This window comes from Bufo gargarizans, chromosome 5, assembly GCF_014858855.1.
Source record: "Bufo gargarizans isolate SCDJY-AF-19 chromosome 5, ASM1485885v1, whole genome shotgun sequence".
In the NCBI taxonomy this organism is placed as follows: Eukaryota; Metazoa; Chordata; class Amphibia; order Anura; family Bufonidae; genus Bufo; species Bufo gargarizans.
In genome coordinates, this window is record NC_058084.1 from 331638631 (window position 1) to 331661431 (window position 22801).

The 22801-nt window shown below is 43.6% G+C and overlaps 2 protein-coding genes across 3 annotated transcripts in view; both read right to left on the minus strand.

Annotated features, from left to right (window-relative positions):
• The window catches only part of MCUR1 (mitochondrial calcium uniporter regulator 1), an 82539-nt gene extending 75699 nt beyond the window's left edge, over window positions 1-6840 (minus strand). For both annotated transcript variants that reach the window (XR_006390103.1, XM_044295250.1), the window contains exon 1: window positions 6575-6840. Coding sequence is in view for 1 of the 2 variants with exons in the window: in XM_044295250.1 (XP_044151185.1) it covers window positions 6575-6656 (82 nt within the window). In the remaining variant the exon portion in view is untranslated. The remainder of the gene's footprint in view (window positions 1-6574) is intronic.
• An 8317-nt stretch (window positions 6841-15157) lies between these two features.
• Window positions 15158-22801, minus strand: part of LOC122939611 (regulator of G-protein signaling 9-binding protein B-like) — a 53930-nt gene continuing 46286 nt past the window's right edge. Inside the window, exon 3 of the mRNA XM_044295720.1 lies at window positions 15158-15507. Coding sequence (XP_044151655.1) covers window positions 15158-15507 — 350 coding nt within the window. The remainder of the gene's footprint in view (window positions 15508-22801) is intronic.

Below are 22801 nucleotides of genomic sequence, written 5' to 3' on the forward strand. Positions count from 1 at the left end.
ACATCTGTCCATGGACTTCATAACGGACCTGCCTCGTTCCTCGGGGAAGACTGTGATTCTGGTGGTGGTGGACCGTTTTAGCAAAATGGTGCATTTCATCCCTTTTCCTGGTTTGCCCAATGCTAAGACGCTGGCGCAGGCATTTGTTGATCACATTGTCAAATTGCACGGTATTCCTTCAGACATAGTCTCTGATAGGGGCACGCAGTTTGTTTCCAGATTCTGGAAGGCTTTCTGTTCTCGCTTGGGGGTTCGGTTGTCATTCTCTTCTGCTTTCCACCCGCAGTCGAATGGCCAGACAGAGCGCGTCAATCAGAATCTGGAGACATATCTGCGTTGTTTTGTGGCGGAGAATCAAGAGGATTGGTGTTCTTTTTTGTCCCTTGCTGAGTTTGCTTTAAATAACCGTCGTCAGGAGTCCTCTGATAAGTCACCATTTTTTGGTGCATATGGGTTTCATCCACAGTTTGGGACTTTTTCGGGAGAGGGGTCTTCTGGTTTACCTGATGAGGACAGATTCTCCTTGTCTTTGTCATCTATTTGGCAAAAGATTCAAGATAATCTAAAGAGCATGAGTGAGAGATATAAGCGTGTGGCTGATAAGAGACGTGTGCTTGGTCCGGACCTGAATGTTGGTGATCTGGTGTGGTTGTCTACCAAGAATATCAAATTGAAGGTTCCCTCCTGGAAGTTGGGTCCTAGGTTTATTGGGCCTTACAAAATCCTGTCTGTCATCAATCCTGTTGCATACCGTCTTGATCTTCCTCAGACTTGGAAGATCCATAATGTTTTTCATAAGTCCTTATTGAAACCTTATGTTCAACCCATTGTACCCTCGCCTTTGCCTCCTCCTCCGATTATGGTTGATGGGAATCTTGAATTTCAGGTCTCTGGGATTGTGGATTCTCGTCTTGTCCGCGGTTCTCTTCAGTACCTTGTTCACTGGGAGGGGTATGGTCCTGAGGAGAGGATGTGGGTCCCAGTGACGGACATTAAAGCCTCTCGTCTCATCAGGGCTTTCCATAGGTCCCATCCTGAGAAGGTGGGTTCTGAGTGTCCGGAGTCCACTCGTAGAGGGAGGGGTACTGTCACAACCAGACAGCTGAGAAGCTCTGACAGAGGCCTTTCAGAACCTCCTCTTTGAGTTTCTGTGTTGTGGTATTCAGCTCCTCCTCTCCTTAGCCTCTCTCAGCTGTCATGTGTTGGACTAATTGCTTCCCTTTAAATTCTTCCCCAGAAGGCTTTTCTGGGCGGCTTATATTTCTTCCTGGAGTGTGTGTGCATGCCCATCTGGTTCTCCTCTCCTCTACAAAGTTAAGTGTTAATCTGTTATCTGTTATTTTCTGTTTGCTGGATCCCAGGTGACCCTGACTCCCTCCGTGTCTGGTGTAGGGAGCCGGTGGTCGTGTCCCCTCACTATTGTAGGGTGCTCAGGGGTTATATAGTCAAGGTACGTAGATATGCATACCTCCACCATTCGGATCTATGCATAGGCTAAGCAGCCAGGGAAAGTGCCAGGTCTTCTACAGGGGTCTCCCTTTTGTTCCTTAGCTGTTGGATCCAGCGAGTCATTTATGCATGTTGTTTTGCCTTGTTACCTGTACACATTCCGTGACAGCTGCAGAATGAATTGAGGTAAATATTGATGAGGGGGCGGAGTTACAGCGGAGCAGAGAGACAGCTGTAACCACCTGATGCTGCGCTGCCCCAGGACCCACAGGGCAGTGCAGCCGGAAGTCAGGTAAAGATAAACAGTTATATAAACAATGAGTGGGGGAACGTTGGAGCCACATAGAAGTGGCAAAAATAGCTGAAAATGTATGGAGGTCTTTACTTAGCTGTACATTGTGAGTAAACGTGTTTTTTTTTTTAAAAACATTTGGTCCCGGACAACCCCTTTAAAGCACAGGGCAGCCCTTTATGTATTTAAAAGTTTCTATCATATCCCCTCTGTCTCGTCTTTCTTCCAAGCTATACATGTTAAGGTCCTTTGACCTTTCCTGGTAAGTTTTATCCTGCAATCCATGTACTAGTTTAGTAGCTGTTCTCTGAACTCTCTCCAAAGTATCAATATCCTTCTGGAGATATGGTCTCCAGTACTGAGCACAATACTCCAGATGAGGTCTCACTAGTGCTCTGTAGAGCGGCATGAGCACCTCCCTCTTTCTACTGGTAATTCCTCTCTCTATACTCCCAAGCATTCTGCTAGCATTTCCTGCTGCTCTATGACATTGTCTGCCTACCTTTAAGTCTTCTGAAATAATGATCCCTAAATCCCTTTCCTCAGATACTGAGGTTAGGACTGTATCACTGATTTTATATTCTGCTCTTGGGTTTTTACGCCCCAGGTGCATTATCTTGCACTTATCAACATTACATTTTAGTTGCCAGATGTTTGACCATTCCTCTAGTTTTCCTAAGTCCTTTTCCATTTGGTGTATCCCTCCAGGAACATCAACCCTGTTACAAATCTTTGTGTCATCAGCAAAAATACACACCTTACAATTGAGGCCTTCTGCAATTTCGCTGATAAAGATATTAAACAATATGGGTCCCAGAACAGATCCCTGAGGTACCCCACTGGTAACAAGACCTTGGTCTGAATATACTCCATTGACTACAACCCTCTGCTGCCTGTCCCTCAGCCACTGCCTAATCCATTCAACAATATGGGAGTCCAAGCCCAAAGACTGAAATTTATTGATAAGCCTTCTATGTGGGACAGTATCAAAAGCCTTACTAAAGTCTAGATAAGCGATGTCTACTGCACCTCCTCCATCTATTATTTTAGTCACCCAATCAAAAAAATCAATAAGATTAGTTTGACATGATCTCCCTGAAGTAAACCCATGCTGTTTTTCATCTTTCAATCCATGGGATTTTAGATGGTCCACAATCCTCTCCTTAAGTATGGTTTCCATTAATTTCCCCACTATTGATGTCAGGCTTACTGGCCTATAGTTGCCCGATTCCTCCCTACTACCTTTTTTGTGAATGGGCACATTTGGCAATTTCCAATCTTCTGGGACGACTCCTGTTACCAGTGATTGGTTAAATAAATCTGTTAATGGTTTTGCTAGTTCACCGCTAAGCTCTTTTAATAGCTTTGGGTGTATCCCATCAGGCCCCTGTGACTTATTGGTATTAATTTTAGACAGTTGACTTAGAACCTCTTCCTCTGTAAAGACACATGCATCAAAATATTCATTAGTCTTCCTTCCTAACTGAGGTCCTTTTCCTTCATTTTCCTTTGTAAAAACTGAACAGAAGTATTCATTGAGGCAGTCAGCTAAACGAAGAAAAAGTGCATTAGGACACTACTATGCAGCACTATAAGGTACTGTTAACAGCTTAATAAGCGATTTTTTGGTGACAGGTTCCCTTTAAGTTCCCAGTCCGCCCCTGCCGACAGCTGTAAGGAGGAGGGGCTAGGTCCTGGGAGTTGTTGTACGCAGGAAAGTACGGGTTCGGTGCGCTGCGCCCGATGACGCCGGTTCTATCATCTGCAATATGACAAAACTGGGGGTGACAGGAAATCTTCACATGCAGCCCTTTCCTGCCAGTCAGAAACATTCCAGACTATTTTTTAAAGGGAATCTGACACCTGTATTCTATACTGTGGTACTGCGCGATGCACTCCCTATCCACCTTCACTATCTGTCAGTGCCCTAAGAACACAATATACAATAGCTATACAACTTCAGGTTGGTAATTACCTGTTCCTGAGTTCTTGTTTATTCGACTGTATACTGGTGTCTTTTCTCTCGCTCTTACATCAGCATGAAGGGGTTCGGGAGGCTAAACCCTATTACTTTTATTGAGCTTGCCCCGGCCGGCGGCACAGCTCTGATTGAAAAGTTTACTCGCTCGCGCTCACACAGAGCGCTGTGTGATGTCACAATTTGAGCTACGGATGGTTAGGAGGACCAAAATTACTCCAACGCGTTTCGGATAAAACGTTATTCTTCGTCAGGGATACTAGTTCGGTCTCCTCATGCTGCTTATATAGGTCTATTTCTCCTCCTTCATTTAACCCCCTCATATCTTCTGCGCTCTAGCTTTCATTCATTCAAAGGCAAACAGTTTGATTTCTGAGTTTAATCCTGATGGTGCTAATGTTTTCAGATTAAAGATCCAGCGGGTCTCTGCTCGGGAGATTTTTTTTATAAAGTCTTTATTAACAATCTCTATTCCACTGAATGTGGTACCATTGCTATTTCCCCCATGTTTCTCTTTGTAATGTCTTGAGAGGGTAAGACCTTCATATTTTCTCCGGATGTTATATGTGTTCCCCTATTCTCTTACTTAGGGTTCTTTTTGTACGTCCTATATATAACTTTTTACATGGGCATATTATTACATATATAACCCCCTGGCTTCTGCAAGTAATGTGGTCTCGTATGTTATATGTAACCAAGTTTACTGCCCTTTCATTTTTTATTTGCATGTTGTTTGATATTTATTTTACATTTTTTGCACACCCCGCATGGAAAAAAGCCTGCTTGTGGTTTTGCTCTTTTGCCCCCACTTACTGTCTGGTTCTTGCTTTTTTTGCTCACACATTTATTTGTAGGAGCTACTAAACTGCCCACATTTTTTGCTTTTCTATATATGAATTTGGGGTTATTTGGGATGTATTCCCTTATTATTTTGTCCTCTTTCAAAATATCCCAATTTTCCAGTCTGAGAATTATATCCTCGATTTTCCAGTCTGAGAATTATATTGCGTGATGATCGGCGGTATCTCAAAGGACTCTCCCTCTTTGTTGATTTCCTTCTGTTTTTTGATCTTTTGTTCATTACATCCTGTCTATTTAAACCAGTTCTTTTTGTTTTATTATTTTTCTTTATTATAACCTTTCTGTTCAAACCTATGTTGTAATCTGTCTGCCTCTACTTGATACTCCTCCTTTTTTGTACAATTCCGTCTGATCCTCATAAATGGACTTTTTGGGATATTTTCCAACCATTGTGGAAGATGGCAACTATCCCATGATATGAAACTATTTACATCCGTCGGTTTGTTATATGATTTTGTCTGTATTTTGCCCTCCTCAATATAAATTGTAAGATCTAAAAAATGTATTTCCCTATTATTAAATACCGGTGTGAATTCCAGATAAAATTTCATTTTTATTAATTTCATAATTTTTTATTCACCTCCCCCCCCAAATAAATATCACGTCATGTATGAATCTTTTCCACAGGACGAGATTCGCCCGGAGCTCGCCATTGGGGTGGATAACCTGATGTTCCCACTGACCCACGGTGCGAATCTCGTCCCCATCGCAGTACCCCACTGCTGTATATAAAGATTGTTTTAAAAAAAATATATAGTTTTTCTTTAAAATGAACATGATACAGTCACCAATAAAATCTATCCGATTTTGTGTTAGCTCTCCCTGATTCTGCAAACACATTTTAACAGCATCGCACCCTTTTTTATTCTCAATTATTGTGTACAATGATTTTACATCTCGTGTCCCCAAAATGCAGTGCGATTCCGATTTTATTTCGTTCGTAGAATATTCAGAACGTGTTAGGTATCTTTTACATCTGTCACCTGGTTTGAGCATATTAAGGTGTTACTACTGCCATGTACAATACGATACCTTATTTCTTGCTGTAGTCTTCATTTTTTGTTTCGTGCTTTCATTAGCAATAAAATCCACTTTTGTCCAAGGTGCCCAGAGGCGAGTTATTATCCTAATCTGGAGCCCAGTGACTCCCCCGTACAGTGCCCAGCCCGCCTCTTCCAGCATAAGTAACTGCCCACACCTGAACTCTCTGCCGCCGCCCCCCTCCGCTATGTGAAATCTCACGCAGGCGCAGTACCGCGGACTGCCTGCGCCATGTAGAAGCTCCTGAGGGCAAAAGCTTTAAATTTGCCACTGGGCTCGGTGCATGCCCAGGGACACATTTGAAGCTGTTGCCCTGAGGAGCTTCTACATGGCGCAGGCAGTTCGCGGTAATGAGCTTGCGTGAGATTTCACATAGCGGAGGGGGGCGGCGGCAGAGAGTTCAGGTGTGGGCAGTTACTTATGCTGGAAGAGGCGGGCTGGGCACTGTACGGGGGAGTTGCTGGGCTCCAGATTAGGATTCGCCTCTGGACACCTTGGACACTCATTTGCATAACATAAAAAGTGGATTTTATCGCTAATGAAACAAAAAATAATAATAAAGACTACAGCAAGAAATAAGGTATCGTATTGTACATGGCAGTAGTAACACCTTAATATGCTCAAACCAAGTGACAGATTCCCTTTAACCAAAGGTTTTCCCACTAAAATGCATAAGCTGTGTTTTTATGTCCATGTCAGAACGCCATCTTGTGTCACATGACATGGGTAAATTAAAACCGCAGCAGTGTGAGCAGAGCCTAGAACCCCGTCATCCTAACTACTAAATGGATTTCAGGGCATTTTTTACATGACATCTGCCCTAGTACTGTGTGGTATTGGACGTTATGGGACAACAAGTCAATGAAGTCTCATGTCTATGCTGAGACTTGTAGTTTCTTGCCATCCACAACTGCGCATGCGCTGGTATAAGACGCCCGAGCTGCTGCGCTCACCTCTGGAGCTCGGCTTCAGTGCCGCTATGACGTGCAGACAACCTAGCATCGGCTTCATGGCAGAATGTCCGCAGCCCGACATACTGAGGCAGCTGTGGCCTCCTGCTTCCTTCCGATGCTTGTCCTCCGCTTAACAAACTCCGTAATAAAATCTCAGCGACATCCTCCACATTTATTTATTTGTGTTTGAAACCGGCAGTGCTGTGCGGCAAAGAAGTAATAAAGTTCTGAGGATACAAAAGTTGGACTCGGAAGTGGGCGTGTCTTTGCTCTGTCCCCGTCAGTCAGCTGTCTCACGGTGAGCCTGTCTGCTGCACAGGAGCCATTTTGGGTGAGCCATTTGAGAGCATTGCCGTCTATTGCAGAGTGTGGCCACAAAGCGGCGCTCCAGGCACTAACTGAAAGGACATTATTTAGACCCTGCAGTGATTCATAAAAGGCGTGCTAATAGAAAAGCTGTGATGCTTTCATTTTTTTTGAGTGCATTGCAATAAAAAAAAAAAACCTTTGGCCACTTTGAACGTCAGTAGGACACGGCAGACTTATTTTTGGCACCACAGCATCAGTAACAATTTCCGCTTGTGTGCAGCTTTTTTAACCCCTTATTTCTTATCCCTATCATTTTATTCTCTGTGTCAGGAGCACGCTAGCCCGTACAGTAAGGCTACATGCACACGACCGTATGTGTTTTGCGGTCTGCAAAAAAAAACAAACAGATGACATCTGTATGCCATCCGTTTTTGTTTTTTTTGCGGATCCATTGTAACAATTCCTAAAACGGACAGGAACAGGACATGTTATATTTTTTTTGCAGGGCTACGGACGGACATACGGATGCGGATAGCACACGGAACGGAAACAAAATGCGTTTGTGTGCATGAGGCCTAAAGCTCGCATACGTGGCTCCCATGAATTAGGCCTCATGCACACGACCGTTTTTTTTTACGGTCCGCAAAAACGGGGTCCGTAGGTCCGTGATCCGTGGGTCTTCCTTGATTTTTGGAGGATCCACGGACATGAAAAAAAAGTCGTTTTGGTGTCCGCCTGGCTGTGCGGAGGCAAACGAATCCGTCCTGAATTACAATGCAAGTCAATGGGGACGGATCCGTTTGACGTTGACACAATATGGTGCAATTGCAAACGGATCCGTCCCCATTGACTTTCAATGTAAAGTCTGGAGTCTCTTTTATACCATCAGATCGGAGTTTTCTCCAATCCGATGGTATATTTTAACTTGAAGCGTCCCCATCACCATGGGAACGCCTCTATGTTAGAATATACTGTCGGATATGAGTTACATTGTGAAAACTCATATCCGACAGTATATTCTAACACAGAGGCGTTCCCATGGTGATGGAAACGCTTTTAGTTAGAATATACTACAAACTGTGTACATGACTGCCCCCTGCTGCCTGGCAGCACCCGATCTCTTACAGGGGGCCGTGATCAGCACAATTAACCCCTCAGGTGCCGCACCTGAAGGGGTTAATTGTGCGTATCATAGCCCACTGTAAGAGATCAGGGGCTGCCAGGCAGCAGGGGGCAGACCCCCCCTCCCCAGTTTGAATATCATTGGTGGCCAGTGTGCGGCCTCCCCCGGCCCCCCTCCCTCTATTGCATTAATAACATTGGTGGCAGTGTGCGGCCTCCCCCGGCCCCCCTCCCTCCCTCTATTGCATTAATAACATTGGTGGCAGTGTGCGGCCTCCCCGGCCCCCCCTCCCTCCCTCTATTGCATTAATAACATTGGTGGCAGTGTGCGGCTTCCCCCCCCCCCGATCATTGGTGGCAGCGGAGTTCCGATCGGTAACCATGGCAACCAGGACGATCATGGCAACCAGGACTGCAGTGTTACTTAGCAATAGTAGAAGCATCATACTTACCTGCTGGCTGCTGCGATGTCTGTGTCCGGCCGGGAGCTCCTCCTACTGGTAAGTGACAGGTCTGTGCGGCGCATTGCTGTCACTTACCGCACACTGCCACTGTTGTTAATGCAATAGAGGGAGGGAGGGGGGGCCGGGGGAGGCCGCACACTGCCACCAATGTTATTAATGCAATAGAGGGAGGGAGGGGGGCCGGGGGAGGCCTCACACTGTGCCACCAATGTTATTATTACAATAGAGGGAGGAAGGGGGGGCCGCACTGGCCACCAATGAAATTTAAACTGGGGAGGGAGGGGGGTCTGCCCCCTGCTGCCTGGCAGCCCCGGATCTCTTACAGGGGGCTATGATACGCACAATTAACCCCTTCAGGTGCAGCACCTGAGGGGTTAATTGTACGGATCACAGTCCCCTGTAAGAGATCGGGTGCTGCCAGGCAGCAGGGGGCAGTCATGTACACAGTGCGTTGTATATTCTAACTAGAAGCGTCCCCATCACTATGGGAACGCCTCTGTGTTAGAATATACTGTCGGATCTGAGTTTTCACGAAGTGAAAACTCAGCTCTGAAAAAGCTTTTATGCAGACGGATCTTCGGATCCGTCTGTATGAAAGTAACCTACGGCCACGGATCACGGACACGGATGCCAATCTTGTGTGCATCCGTGTTCTTTCACGGACCCATTGACTTGAATAGGTCCGTGAACCGTTGTCCGTCAAAAAAATAGGACAGGTCATATTTTTTTGACGGACAGGATACACAGATCACGGTCTCGGCTGCAAAACGGTGCATTTTCAGATTTTTCAACGGACCCATTGAAAGTCAATGGGTCCGCGAAAAAAAACCGGGAAACTGCACAACGGCCACGGATGCACACAACGGTCATGTGCATGAGGCCTCAGACTAGGACTTGCGCACGACACTCTTCTCGTGTCGGATTGTTTTCTAATACTGAGCATGCTCCCTACATCTCTCCAAGGCGGAGGCCCTGCTGGGACCACTGAGGGAAAGGGGGCAGGCCATGCTGTTACTACTTGGGAAGCTGAAAGAGAACATGCTATGACAGGTTGAGTCTCTGCTGTGACTATTAGGAGGAGTGGGAAAGACACTGCTAGGGGGAAAAATATGGTGAAACTAGGAATGTTTTGTTGCGCCATTTAGTGTCTATGGGTACAATAGAAACTGGTGCACTTGGCTGTTTCATCATCCCTGGGCACCACAATGGAGACATTTGTCACTTATCCTGTGGCACAGCCCCTTTAAATAAACAATATAACATCTGCAGTCATCACAAAGGGGACCTCAAAGCGTACCTGAGTTCCCCCCCAAAAAGTGAGCATAACTGTTGTGGTTCTTTTTACAATCATACCTGTGTACCATAATGTCTTTTATTACCCTAATTAAAAACCCCCTTTTCAGCTGCACAGCTGGATGCATCTCTCTCACAAACAAGGGACAACTCCCTTATGTGGAATCTGCCAGGACTGTACTGCTGTGACATCCTGTCCTTTACTTCCCACTATGTTTGTTTTTAGCCCTGGAGTTCACAGAGCAGATATGGAGGGAGCGATCAACCTTACAAAAAAGCAGGACACTCCTGTGATGTTCAGAAGCAGTGTAGAAGCAGTTCTTTTATCAGGCTCAGGATCTCAGCTAGCTCTGGCACGCCCCCACTTCCTCTCCACATCTTCTGTGTCTCTGTTACTAGGGATGGATCTCGCCTGACAACAGGCAGTGGTCTGCAGGTTAGGTGGAAATGAGACCCCTAGTGCCCATGACTTTACAGCATTTTTTTCAGACGGATGCATTTCAGATTTTTTTTTATTAATTGATTTAGAAATTTGCAATTCACACCATTCTTTATTAAATGAAATTGTATGAAAGTACAGTGACTCTTTAACCCCTCAATGCCATATGATGTAGCAGTAATTTAATCCCCAATAGCGACTGCAGCAACATTGGGGTTAGGCAGGGGAGGGGCTCCCTCTGCCCTTTGATCAGAGGCCCTGTTGGCAAAGTTACTGTGCTCCTATCAAAAGCTGTGGCAAACTGTGATCTGAAGGCTCTCAGGTCTGTCATAGTGAGCTGCCAGCAAAACTCTGACCGAGGCACTGCCTCACATGCAGCCTGTTAAAATCCTATAAACTGCAATGATACTCTAATGCAGTCTATGGTACAATCGCATGTGCAAGTCCCCTAAGGGGACTGGAAAGTACAAGGAAAAAATGGAAAAAAAACCCCGACAGAAATATTAAAATTACCCTCCATTACTAACTTTACACATAAAAATAAACAATAAAAAAGTCATATCGCTTTGTTAGAAAAATGTTAGAACTGTTAAAATATAAAAATATTTATTGTGCATGGTGAACGCCATCCCAGAAAAAATAAATAAATAGCCAATTTGCTGTTTTTCTGGTCAGATTGCCCTCTGACCAGATCAAAAAGTCATGTAACCCAAAACGGTACCAATATAAACTACAGCTTGCCCCACAAAGCTCTGTAGACGTAAAATTACAAATATTTTACAGAATATATTACAGAATATGGCAATGCAAAGAAAATAAAACCCCAGAGAAGCCCTTTAACCCTTTAAGGACCTCCGCTGTACATGTATGGGGGAAGTCCGGTCCCCAAACATGGCGCCTGCTCGCACGTGAATGGCTATGTGAATGGAAAAATAAAAAAGTTAGGACTATGGGAAGGCGGGGAGTGAAAAACAAAAAACGCAAAAATGGAAAATCCCAGTGACCTTAAGGTGTTTTCCTGCCTAGGCAGTTCCCTGTTCAGTGTGTGCATCTTTTCCAAATATGACTCTTACCAATTAGATGTAGTTTTCAGAGCTGCCTTTTTCTCCTTTTATCACGTCCTTTTCTCCCTTTTAGTTAACTGCTTGTTGTCAAGGGTTATGGCCACTTCAGCAAATGGCATTAATCATGTACAGAAAGTTAATATAAGGCACTTACTAATGTATTGTGATTGTCCATATTGCCTCCGTTGCTGGCTTGAGTCATTTTTCCATCGCACTATACACTTCTCATTTCCATGGTTACAACCACTCTGCAATCCATTAGAGGTGGTCGTGCTTGCACATTATAGGAAAAAGCGTTAGCCTGTGTGAGCTCCCATGATTCCAGTAATTACACAGTACAACAGGACATGTACAGAATAAGTTAGCATTTTATTACTTCACATGAGTAGATGCAGGTTTTTCCTTATAGTATGCCATAATGCAATATATATATATATATATATATATATATATATATATAGTAATCCAGGAACCTTTAAGACAATAATGTAAATTCAATATCATGTACAACCACTACAAAGACAAGCCCTGCTGCCTCAGTTGGCCTCATAATCACATCCATGGCTTTAGTTCTTAAAAAGCCTGGTATTATAGTAATCTGATTTGCTGGCTGTATTTCACATTCTTTGCACTCTGGCCTTATATATGGCGAATAACCCCAGGTTATGCTTTTTATCTTACATAGAATATAATTTTTAAGACAAATGGATGATTTGCATAGATTAGATATTTTTTTATTCTTTAAAGGGAATCTGTCACCTAATTTTCCTATATTTATGTTGTATGGTATTGAGGCCCAAAGTGCCCAGCAGGGAGTCAATAACTTTTCAAAGAGCCCAAGAACACCTCCTCCAAGTGTCCAAGAACACCTCCTCCAAGAGCCCAAGAACACCTCCTCCAAGAGCCCAAAAACACCTCCTCCAAGAGCCCAAAAACACCTCCTCCAAGAGCCCAAGAACACCTTCTCCAAGAGCCCTAAGAACACTTCCTCCAAGAGCCCAAGAACACCTTCTCCAAGAGCCCTAAGAACACTTCCTCCAAGAGCCCAAGAACACTTCCTCCAAGAGCCCAAGAACACTTCCTCCAAGAGCCCAAGAACATCTCCTCCAAGAGCCCTAAGAACACTTCCTCCAAGAGCCGCCCAAGAACACCTCCTCCAAGAGCCGCCCAAGAACACCTCCTCCAAGAGCGTAAGAACACCTCCTCCAAGAGCCCAAGAACACCTCCTCCAAGTGCACAAGAACACCTCCTCCAAGTGCACAAGAATATCTCCTCCAAGTGCCCAAGAACACCTACTCCAAAAGCCCAAGAACACATCCTCCAAGAGCCCAAGAACATTTCCTCCAAGAGTCCAAGAACACCTCCTCCAAGAGCCCAAGAACACTTCCTCCAAGAGCCCAAGAACACCTTCTCCAAGAGCCCAAGAACACCTTCTCCAAGAGCCCAAGAACACCTTCTCCAAGAGCCCAAGAACACTTTCACCAAGTGCCCAAGAACACCTCCTCCAAAAGCCCAAGAACACTTCCTCCAAGAGCCCAAGAACACCTCCTCCAAGAGCCCAAGAACAACTCCCCCAAGTGCCCAAGATCGCCTTTAATTTTGCCCATGTCTCATGCGCTCTACCTACTGTGATTTTAATGCCCACTGCAGGGAAGGCAGTGCGCAAGCGCAGGCAGATTCCTGATGGACTCACACTCAGAGAGAATGCGTCTCTGACAGAATTAAATGAAAATAGTGACATCGCAGAAGAGGGGCGGGTTAGAAGGTGCAAGAAGGCCAATCATAGTTTATTTTGTCGAGTTTAAAAATAAGGATAATCCTAACCAGGGAACTTGAAGAGTCCGTGGAAAAAAAATAAAAATAAAAGTGGCCCCTTGTGGTACAGGTGTACAAATTAACAGATGGCGGGGCAACGCAAATAGGCAGGGCCAGCAATACCATAGTGTAAAATACTGTCCCAGCAGAACCATATACCAGAGAGCAGCGCAATATATTACCCCAAAAGCTGCCCTTCTGTTCTGGCCATCATTAGATGCCATTTTCTGTCCTCCTCCAGTTGTCTCTGATTAAGATATGGAGCAGGGGGCTTAGGAGGTGAGATGTGGGCCACAGCAGTTGAATTCAGATGGCATGTGCAGTTGCTGGAGGGGTACATGAGTTTCTAATTACCGCTAAGAGCTTATTATGTACCTGGCCAGCGGCAGAGAGGAAATTCCCCTGTAAGGTCTATAGCCAATTCCCCCCTGAACCTAACAAAGGTATAGTTTGAATTACATTAGGCAGCACTACATTGCATTGCCATGGGTTAAGTATAGGAAAATTAGGTAACAGACTGCCTTTAAAGCTGATGTGCAGATTACAATAGTGGATTACTTCAGAGTTTAACAGATTAACCATAAAACTTCTATTTGAAACAATAATTTTATTTAAAAAAAAGAAAAAGATAAGTAGCACCCATGAGTGCTAAGGAAGGCTAGGGGAAGATAGTAAGAGAGAATGTTATACAAAGGGTCAACTGTAAGAAGATCTATTTTACTTTATTTATTCCTACTAATTCAGACTCCTAATTCCACTGCAGAAATACTATTCCTTGTGTGATAAATGTGACTTTATCATATACAGATGTAATAGAACATATTTCATTAAAGGGGTTGTCCCACTAAGAATGTTTATAGTTAATTCTAGACTATAATTATAACAGTAGTTTAGCATTTACACTATTGATATTCCCTCAGATATTCCCTAAAAATACCCTCAGGTATTCCAGGAATAATATTAGTATAGAGCTGTCTGCCGTTTCTTTTGAATAAACGTCCTGTGTCCGCCTCAGTAAATGTGCAGAGATGGACATACATACTCATTCTCAATGACAGCAGGTGGTGCACGGAGGTGAACCTGTGCCCACACAGATCGTCTGATTAGAAGAATGGCACATAGTGATCCATTCTGTACTACAGGTGAAATTGGACCTCGTATCCTGGCAAATAGTGTCCACACAGAACATCAGAAGACATTTGCATGACATTGGGCTACGAACCAGATGTCCCTTGCAGAGATGTTCCTTTGACCTAACACCATTGCTCTCAAAGGCTATCATGGTGCACAGCAAAGTGGCAATGAAGGTCCTTTCTTTTAAGTGATGAGTCACACTTTTGCCTCAGCCGCAATGATATCCGAAGATTGGTCTGGAGACTGTGTGTGGCAGCCCCAGGAAGAAGAAGCCTTCTTAAAGGAACATCACACCCATCCTACTCTATGGGTTATTGTCTGGGGTGCCATAGTGTGGGGTGGCTGGACCCTTCTAGGCTTCATTTCAGGTACACTAACAGCTCAGTGTTACGTAGATTTAATCCTGGAATGAGTGGTATGGCCGTTTTCCAATGGGTCCTAGGAGGTGTTTTTCTACTGTGAGCAGCCTGCATGGTCTAAATGTGCTACCATGGGCTGCAGTGTGTACAGCGTTGTCTCCATGAGCACACATCTGAGATGTCATTGGTCGGCAATGGGAAAGAGAGCTGCCAGCAGCCGATCTTGATGATTTGCGTGTCCTAGTGCATTCAGCATGGCAGAACATTACTCAGACAATTAATACATTCCTTGGCATGCTACCAATGAGGTTAAGTGCATGCATTTCTGTGCGTGACGCTGATACTTGATACTGAATAAATCAAGATATTTTGTTGTTATTTGCACATCATTATCATTTCTATCCACCCTGTGATTTCCATTAATTCCACGACGTTCACTTCTTGGTGTTGCAGTTTCAGTGTTGAGGAGTGTATTAATACTTGTTAATGGATTTCACTATAAACAGTATTCTTTGTGGGATAACCTCTTTAATAAATTGCATTCATATTTGCTCAGCAATGCTAGGCAATAATTTATAGCACATTCAGAGCACAGAAGAAAGAGTGACAGCTATGAGTGCGACACCACATAGAATTAATGACACCACTAATTGTTTTTCGCCGCAGCACTGGCGCCTGTTTCCTCCTTCATCCACAGAGAGCAGTACAGTTGAAGAGACGTCAGCGCTATCAAGCTCGTCATTCATGTTTGCTGTGGCCTCCACAGTCCACCTTAACACATTGACTTTCAGCTCCATGTCAGTGAGCATCTGGTCCACCTTCAAAATTTCATTTTCTAGTTCACTGTGCTCCAGATTCGCTTTGTAAGTTGGTGAATCACTGTACTTGATGTTCTGAACGCTCAGGGCCCTGGAGGCAATAGCTGAAGTGCCGCCTAGAAAATAAAAGGTACTTTAGAAGCCTGAATTAGGATAGCTAGTGCACATCTTTAGAGCTATGTTATTAGTAGTACATTCAAAAGGATCAGACAGGATGCTCACAGGGCATCAGTAAAGAAAAAAGAAAAATCTTTTAAGAAAATAAGTCATCCAACTATTGGTCTTGCAATGTTTCTTCCATTTATCCCTTAGAAGAAGACATGTTAATATTTGCATGTAAAGAGTAGCATCTGATATAAGCAATGGTATTTCTTCCACTGGTATAACCCATTTTATGAAATTATTGTACATAATAAGAATATAGTTATAAAATAAAAATTAGGAGTGATCCATAGAAAAAGCTTAAGAGGGTTGTTTGCCCCAGGGACTTTTCTGGCAGACCTCCCCAGCGTAGCCGGACCTGCAGAGGGAATCATACTTGCGTCATGTCACTGGGTCACATTACGCATGGGGCACATGTTACCGCTGCGGACAGCCATTGGCTGCAGTGGCCACGTGACCTATTTGAAACTGCATGTTGACGTGGGGAGACTGGCGATGAGAAGATGCGGCGGGGGAGTGAAGGAGCTGGAATCCAGCTGCAGGTACTATATGACTCCATCTGCAGGTCTGGCCTCTCTGGAGCGTCTTCCAGAAAAGCCCCTGGAGTGAGCAACCCCTTTAATTTTATTAATAAAGACAAAGAGTCATACAGCATTTTTACTTTATGTTTCATTATATGCTAAAAAAGCAGAGCATAGATAACAAATTATGAGAAAATAACATAATAAATTATAGCATATTCAACCCATTTTGTGTTTTTTTTTTTTTTTTACCCATATAAGAACAGTTTTATTTGACCAATCTTCTAGAACACTGCTTCTCAATCTTTTTCTAATGGGATCTTACCAGCCACAAAGTGGTGATTCCTGGGCCCCACTATTGGTTGTATTAAACAACAAAACCCAGTAAAACTTTCAAATAAGCATACATGGTGTCAATTATTTTGCTATCCCGGAAACTGCAGCAACCACAGAAAGACCTGTGCAGAATATAATCAGTTCTGTCATAACTCTCCTGTTAAGCATCCCAAGAACAACTAGAAGTGCCTCACAGTTTGAGAAGCACTTATCTAGAATATATGTATAATATATATAACACTTATATGACATGGACAAGGATGGGACATTTGTGAAAGACTGAAAATGGCTGCAGGCTCGGTATCCATGTTTTGCGTATCCGAAATTTGCGGACGGCAAAAAGGCTACGGCCGTGTGCACGAGCCTTTAAAGCGAAAGTATAAGTTTGTTTTGAGAAAACTGTACGACTGTAATGAGGCTCTAGTACCCTGTTAGGCTGCCTATAACCTGGATACAAGATGAAATATGGTTGGGCATGGACTTACAAGTTCTAAATGGTATCCTGTGGCACATTCGTCCACAGATGTTGCAGCTGGGCCTGTAGATCCTGCACACTTGTAGGTTGCCAAAGCTGGCATCCCAGCTGGTTCCATAAATGCTCGGTTGCCAATAAATCTGGTGACCAGGCACGCCAAGGAAGTGTTGTAATCTGGCAGAGACATTAACTCTTGTGTGTGGGCAAGCATTATCCTGCTGAAAAATGCCATTTGGAAGCCCTGCCTTGATAGGCAACATATGTAACCGTAGGATATCCTGCACATATAGCTGACCTGTTCGTGTCTCTCGTATCGCTACTAGGAGTGACCAACTGTTGTGTGTGATGGCTTCCCAGATCATCACACCAGCAGTTGGGGCAAAGGAAGGATGGAAGCGCTCACTACGAGGTCTCCATACAAAAACCTGACTTGAATCCCAAACAGAACCTGGATTCATGACTGAAGATGATATGGTTTCAGTCCGTAGCAGTCTGTTTCCCAGTCATGACAGCACTTCAAATGAAAGCGACGGTGGCTGGCTGCTAATATCAGGATAATGGGCATTGTGACACCAGATTTCTTTCTGCTAAGTAGATGGACATGGTTAGGGCAGAGACAGGGGTGTGTAATGAAGGTGGCACTTGTGCCTGAATGGTGGACAATGAAATTGTGGAGCTGCTTGTGTTTGCTGTTGGATCAAATAATTCTCTCTACTGGTGGCCTGTCTACCCCGACTGGAGCCTGTTTGCCGGGTGCTTGCCCTCATGTGAACACTGCTCCCAACAACTCGGTCAGAACAGCCTAGATGTTGGACAATTTGTCAAAATGACCATGCTGCTTCTCTCAATCCAATGATGCACGCCCCCTCTCCCATTCAAAGTCTGTCAAGTGGCCAAAATGTCTTTGAGTGCATTGTAGACCCATGTCTAGAAGTTAATGATCTCTAACCAAGAGATGCACTACTCAAAAGTAGCCTCTGAGAGCCTTTTTATAGGGCAGCAGGAGAAGCGCTTTTATGCCCTCTTGTGGCAAGACCCATTTTCTAATCATACCACACCAGTAATCACCTCCATATCTACCTGAGACATAACTGCACACCGTGTATTGCAGCAATCTAGCTAGTTGCACTGTTATTATTTTTTTATGAGTGGATGATAATCCAGAACCTACTATTGCAAGAAAAAAGTAAGTGAACCCTTTGGAATTATCTGAATTGGCATAAAGATAAACACAACCTAAACTAAAAGTAAACATTTGATTTTAATAACCTGTAGCTTTAGCAGCAGTCACCTCCACCAAACATTTCTTTTATGAAAATAGGGTTTGCACAATGTTGAGGAAACATTTTGGACCATTCGTCCCTGCAGATGTGTGCTTCAGGTTATCAATACTTCTTGGGTGCCTTACCTACTCTCTTCAGATCATAGCACAGCATTCCGATAGGGTTAAGGTCAAGACTCTGACTTGCCATTCCTAAACACAAAACTTCTTTTTTAATCATTCATGTTCCATGAACACTATTCTTTTTGAGTGTTTTTCTTATAGTGCACATATGATATACTGTATATATATTCAATAGTGCACAGTGTTTTTTTGTAGAGTCTTCAGTTTGTCTTTCGTTGTTAACCTTGGGATCTTCTTGCCCTTTTCAGGATTGCATGTTGTTTTGACCGTGATAAACTGTTGACAGTGCAAGGTATGTGCAGGGAAAGCAGCACAAACATACCTTTTGTGGAGCCATTCTCATGAGTAGTGCGTCTATGATGTTTTATTCCAGATTCTCCTGTTGCAAGCCCAGGGTGGATCCTCACTGTTAAGTTCTCTCAGTTGTCTCTATTGAGTTGCTTCACAGCCCCCTTTACTGGTTGAATGACACAGCTGTCACTCAGAGTAGAGGGGAGAAGATGTGAAGCATCTCAATGCAGAGAGCACTTCACAGTGAATCCCGCCTTGGAAAATTGCAAGTGCAGAATCTGGCAGAATAAAAGTTCATATTCTAAATACTCCTGATAATAAAAGCTCCACAAAAGGCACGCTTATCTGTCTCTAAGATGTGTCTTCTGAGGTCTCATTAAAGTTGTTTTGAGACATCAAACAATCTCTCCTGAGAAGAGCATATTTGTCAGTTGCCAGGCTTTTATGCCTTTAACCCGTAGAGGACCCGCTCCGTACATGTATGGCTCTTGTGGACGTGACTTAAGGACCAGCGCTGTATATGTACGGTGGGCTGATCGGGCGGGTGCAGGAGCTGGGCCCGTCCGATCAGCGGTATGGACCTGGCAGTCCTAACAGCTGGGCCCCTGCTGCATACGCAGGCATCAGTGAAAACACTGATGCCGGTGTATTAACCCTTTGTTGACCGCGGTATGCAGAGGGTTTGCGGAGGGTACGTGTTCCCTCCGCTTCCCCATCGGGTCCCCGCGCTGCAGTGACGGGGACCCGATGGCAGAGAAGGCAGACCGATGCCTTCCATAGGTATCGGGGCTTGCCTACTACCGAAGCCTGTGTGATCCAACCCCTTAGGCTGGGTCTCAAAGGCAGGCTGTCAGCATAAAAGCTGGCAGGCAATGCATTACAATACAGGCTGTATTGTAATGCATTGCAGAAGGGATCAGACCCCAGAAGTTGAAGTCCCAGAGTGGGACAAAAATAAAAAGTAAAAAAAAAGTGCTTTTCATAAAAAAAAATAGCTTCAAGTAAAAAAAAAAAAAAAAGCCCTTTTCCCAAAATAAAACACATAAAATAAAAAAAAATTAAAACAGACATATTGGGTATTGCCACGTTCGTAACGACAGGCTCTATAAAAATATCACCTTATCCACCCCCTCACCTGAATGCTGTAGAAAAAAATAAAATAAATACTGCGCTAAAACAACCATTTGTTTGTCACCTCACATCACAAAAAGTGCAACACCAAGCAATCAAAAAGGCGTTTGCCCCCAAAAATACCGTCACCCCTACATAAAACTTGGGGAAGAAATAAAAAAATACTATGGCTGTCAGAATATGGAGACATTTAAAAAATGATTTTATTGTGTTAAAAGTGTCCGTAACAACCAGTTCTATTAAAATATTAAATGACCTTACCCCTCAGATGAACACCGTAAAAAAAAACAAAAAAAAAAACGGTGTTAATAAAGCCATTTTTGTCACCTTACATCACAAAAAGTGTAATACCAAGCGATCAAAAAGTAATACGCACCCCAAAATAGTACCAATCAAACCATGATCTCATCCCACAAAAAATTAGACTCTACCTAAGACAATTGCCCAAAAAGTATAAAACTATGGCTCTCAGAATATGGAGACACTAAAACATGATTTTTTTTGTTTCAAAAATGCTTTTGTCGTGTAAAACTTAAATAAAAAAAGTATACATATTAGGTATCGCCACGTCTGTAACAACCTGCTGTATAAAAATATGACATGACCTAACCCCTCAGGTGAACACCGCCAAAAAAAAATAAAAAATGTCAAAAAATGTTTTTGTTACTTTACATCACCAAAAATGTAATACCAAGCGATCAAAAAGTCAAATGCACCCTAAGGCTGAGTTCACACGGGCGAGATTTCCGCGCGGGTGCAATGCGGTAGGTGAACGTATTGCACCCGCACTGAATCCGGCACCATTCATTTCAATGGGGCTGTGTACATGAGCGTTTTTTTTCACGCATCACTTCTGCAATGCTTTAAAATTGCAGCATGCTCTATATTCTGCGTTTGTAACGCAGGACAGGCCCCATAGAAGTGAATGGGGCTGCGTGAAAAACGCATTGCATCCGCAAGCAAGTGCGGGTGCGATGCGTTTTTCACTGATGGTTGCTAAGAGATGTTGTTTGTAAACCTTTAGTTTTTTATCACGCGCGTGAAAAACGCATCAAAACGCACTGCACCCGCGCGGAAAAAACTGAACAACTAAACGCAATCGCAGACAAAACTGACTGAACTTGCTTGCAAAATAGTGCAAGTTTCACTGAACGCATCCTGAGCCAATCCGTCACGCCCGTGTGAACCCAGCCTAAAATAGTATAAATAAAACCATCCTCTCATGACAAAAAAAAATTTGCCCCTACATAAGACAGTCGCCCAAAAATGCTTTATTATGTAAAACTGAAACAAACAACCCAAAAATTTCATATTTGGTATTGTCGCGTCCATAACAACCTGCTCTATAAAAATAACACTTGATCTAATCTGTCAGATGAACAGTGTAAATAAAAAAAAACGTTGCCAAAACAGCTATTTTTTGTTACCTTGCCTCACAAAAAGTGTAATATAGAGCAACCAAAAATCATATGTACCCTAAAATAGTACCAACAAAACTGCTACCTTATCCCGTAGTTTCCAAAATGGGGTAACTTTTTGGAGTTTCTACTCTAGGGGTGCATGGCAACTTAATATTATCCCAGTGAAATCTGCCCTCCAAAAACCATACAGCGCTCCTTTTCTTCTGAACCCTGCCGTGTCCCCATACAGCGGTATACGATCACAAATTGGGTGTTTCTGTAAACTACATAATCAGGGCACTAAATATTGAGTTTTGTTTGGCTGTTAACCCTTGCTTTGTTACTGGGAAAAAAATTGATTAAAATAGAAAATCTGCCAAAAAATGTGAAATTCTGAAATTTCATCTACATTTTGCTTTAATTCTTGTGGAACACCTAATGGGTTAACAAAGTTTGTAAAATCAGTTTTGACTACCTTGAGGGGTGTAGTTTCTAAAATGGTGCCATTTATCGGTGGTTTCTATTATGTAAGCCCCACAGTGACTTCATAACTGAACTGGTCCTTAAAAAAGTGGGTTTTGAAAATTTTCAGAAAAATGTACTTCTAAATTTCTAAGCCTTTTAACGTCCCCAAAAAATTAAATGGCATTCACAAAATGATAAAAACATAAAGTATATATGGTAAATGTAAAGTAATAACTATTATATGAGGTATCACTATCTGTTTTAAAAGCAGAGAAATACAAATGAGAAAAATTGAGAATTTGTAAAAAAAATTGTTAAATTTGGGATTTAAAAAAAAAATTAAATGGAAAATATTGACTGAAATTTACCACTATCATGAAGTACAATGTGTCACGAGAAAACAATCTCAAAAATAGCTTGGCTAAGTAAAAGCATTCCAAAGATATTACCACATAAAGTGACATATGTAAAATCTCCAAAAAACAGCCTGGTCCTTAAAGTGAAATATGGCAGGGTCCTGAAAAGGGTTAATGGGAAAATCGAGCAATAAATAATGAGGGGCACTCCACATTTGGGAAAAGAAAGCAGCAAATGCTCAATAAGGCCTCTTTCACACTTGCGTTGTCCGGATCCGGCGTGTACTCCACTTGCCGGAATTACACGCCGGATCCGGAAAAACGCAAGTGTACTGAAAGCATTTGAAGACGGATCCGTCTTCAAAATGCTTTCAGTGTTACTATGGCACCCAGGACGCTATTAAAGTCCTGGTTGCCATAGTAGTAGTGGGGAGCGGGGGAGCGGTATACTTACAGTCCGTGCGGCTCCCGGGGCGCTCCAGAGTGACGTCAGAGCGCCCCATGCGCATGGATCATGTGATCCATGCGATCACGTCATCCATGCGCCTGGGGCGCCCTGACGTCACTCTGGAGCGCCCCGGGAGCCGCACGGATGGTAAGTATGCTGCTCCCCGCTCCCCACTACAGTTTACCATGGCTGCCAGGACTTTAGCGTCCCGGCAGCCATGGTAACCATTGAGAAAAAGCTAAACGTCGCATCCGGCAATGCGCCGAAACGACGTTTAGCTTAAGGCCGGATCCGGATCAATGCCTTTCAATGGGCATTCATTCCGGATCCGGCCTTGCGGCAAGTGTTCCGGATTTTTGGCCGGAGCAAAAAGCGCAGCATGCTGCGCTATTTGCTGCGGCCAAAAAACGTTCCGTTCCG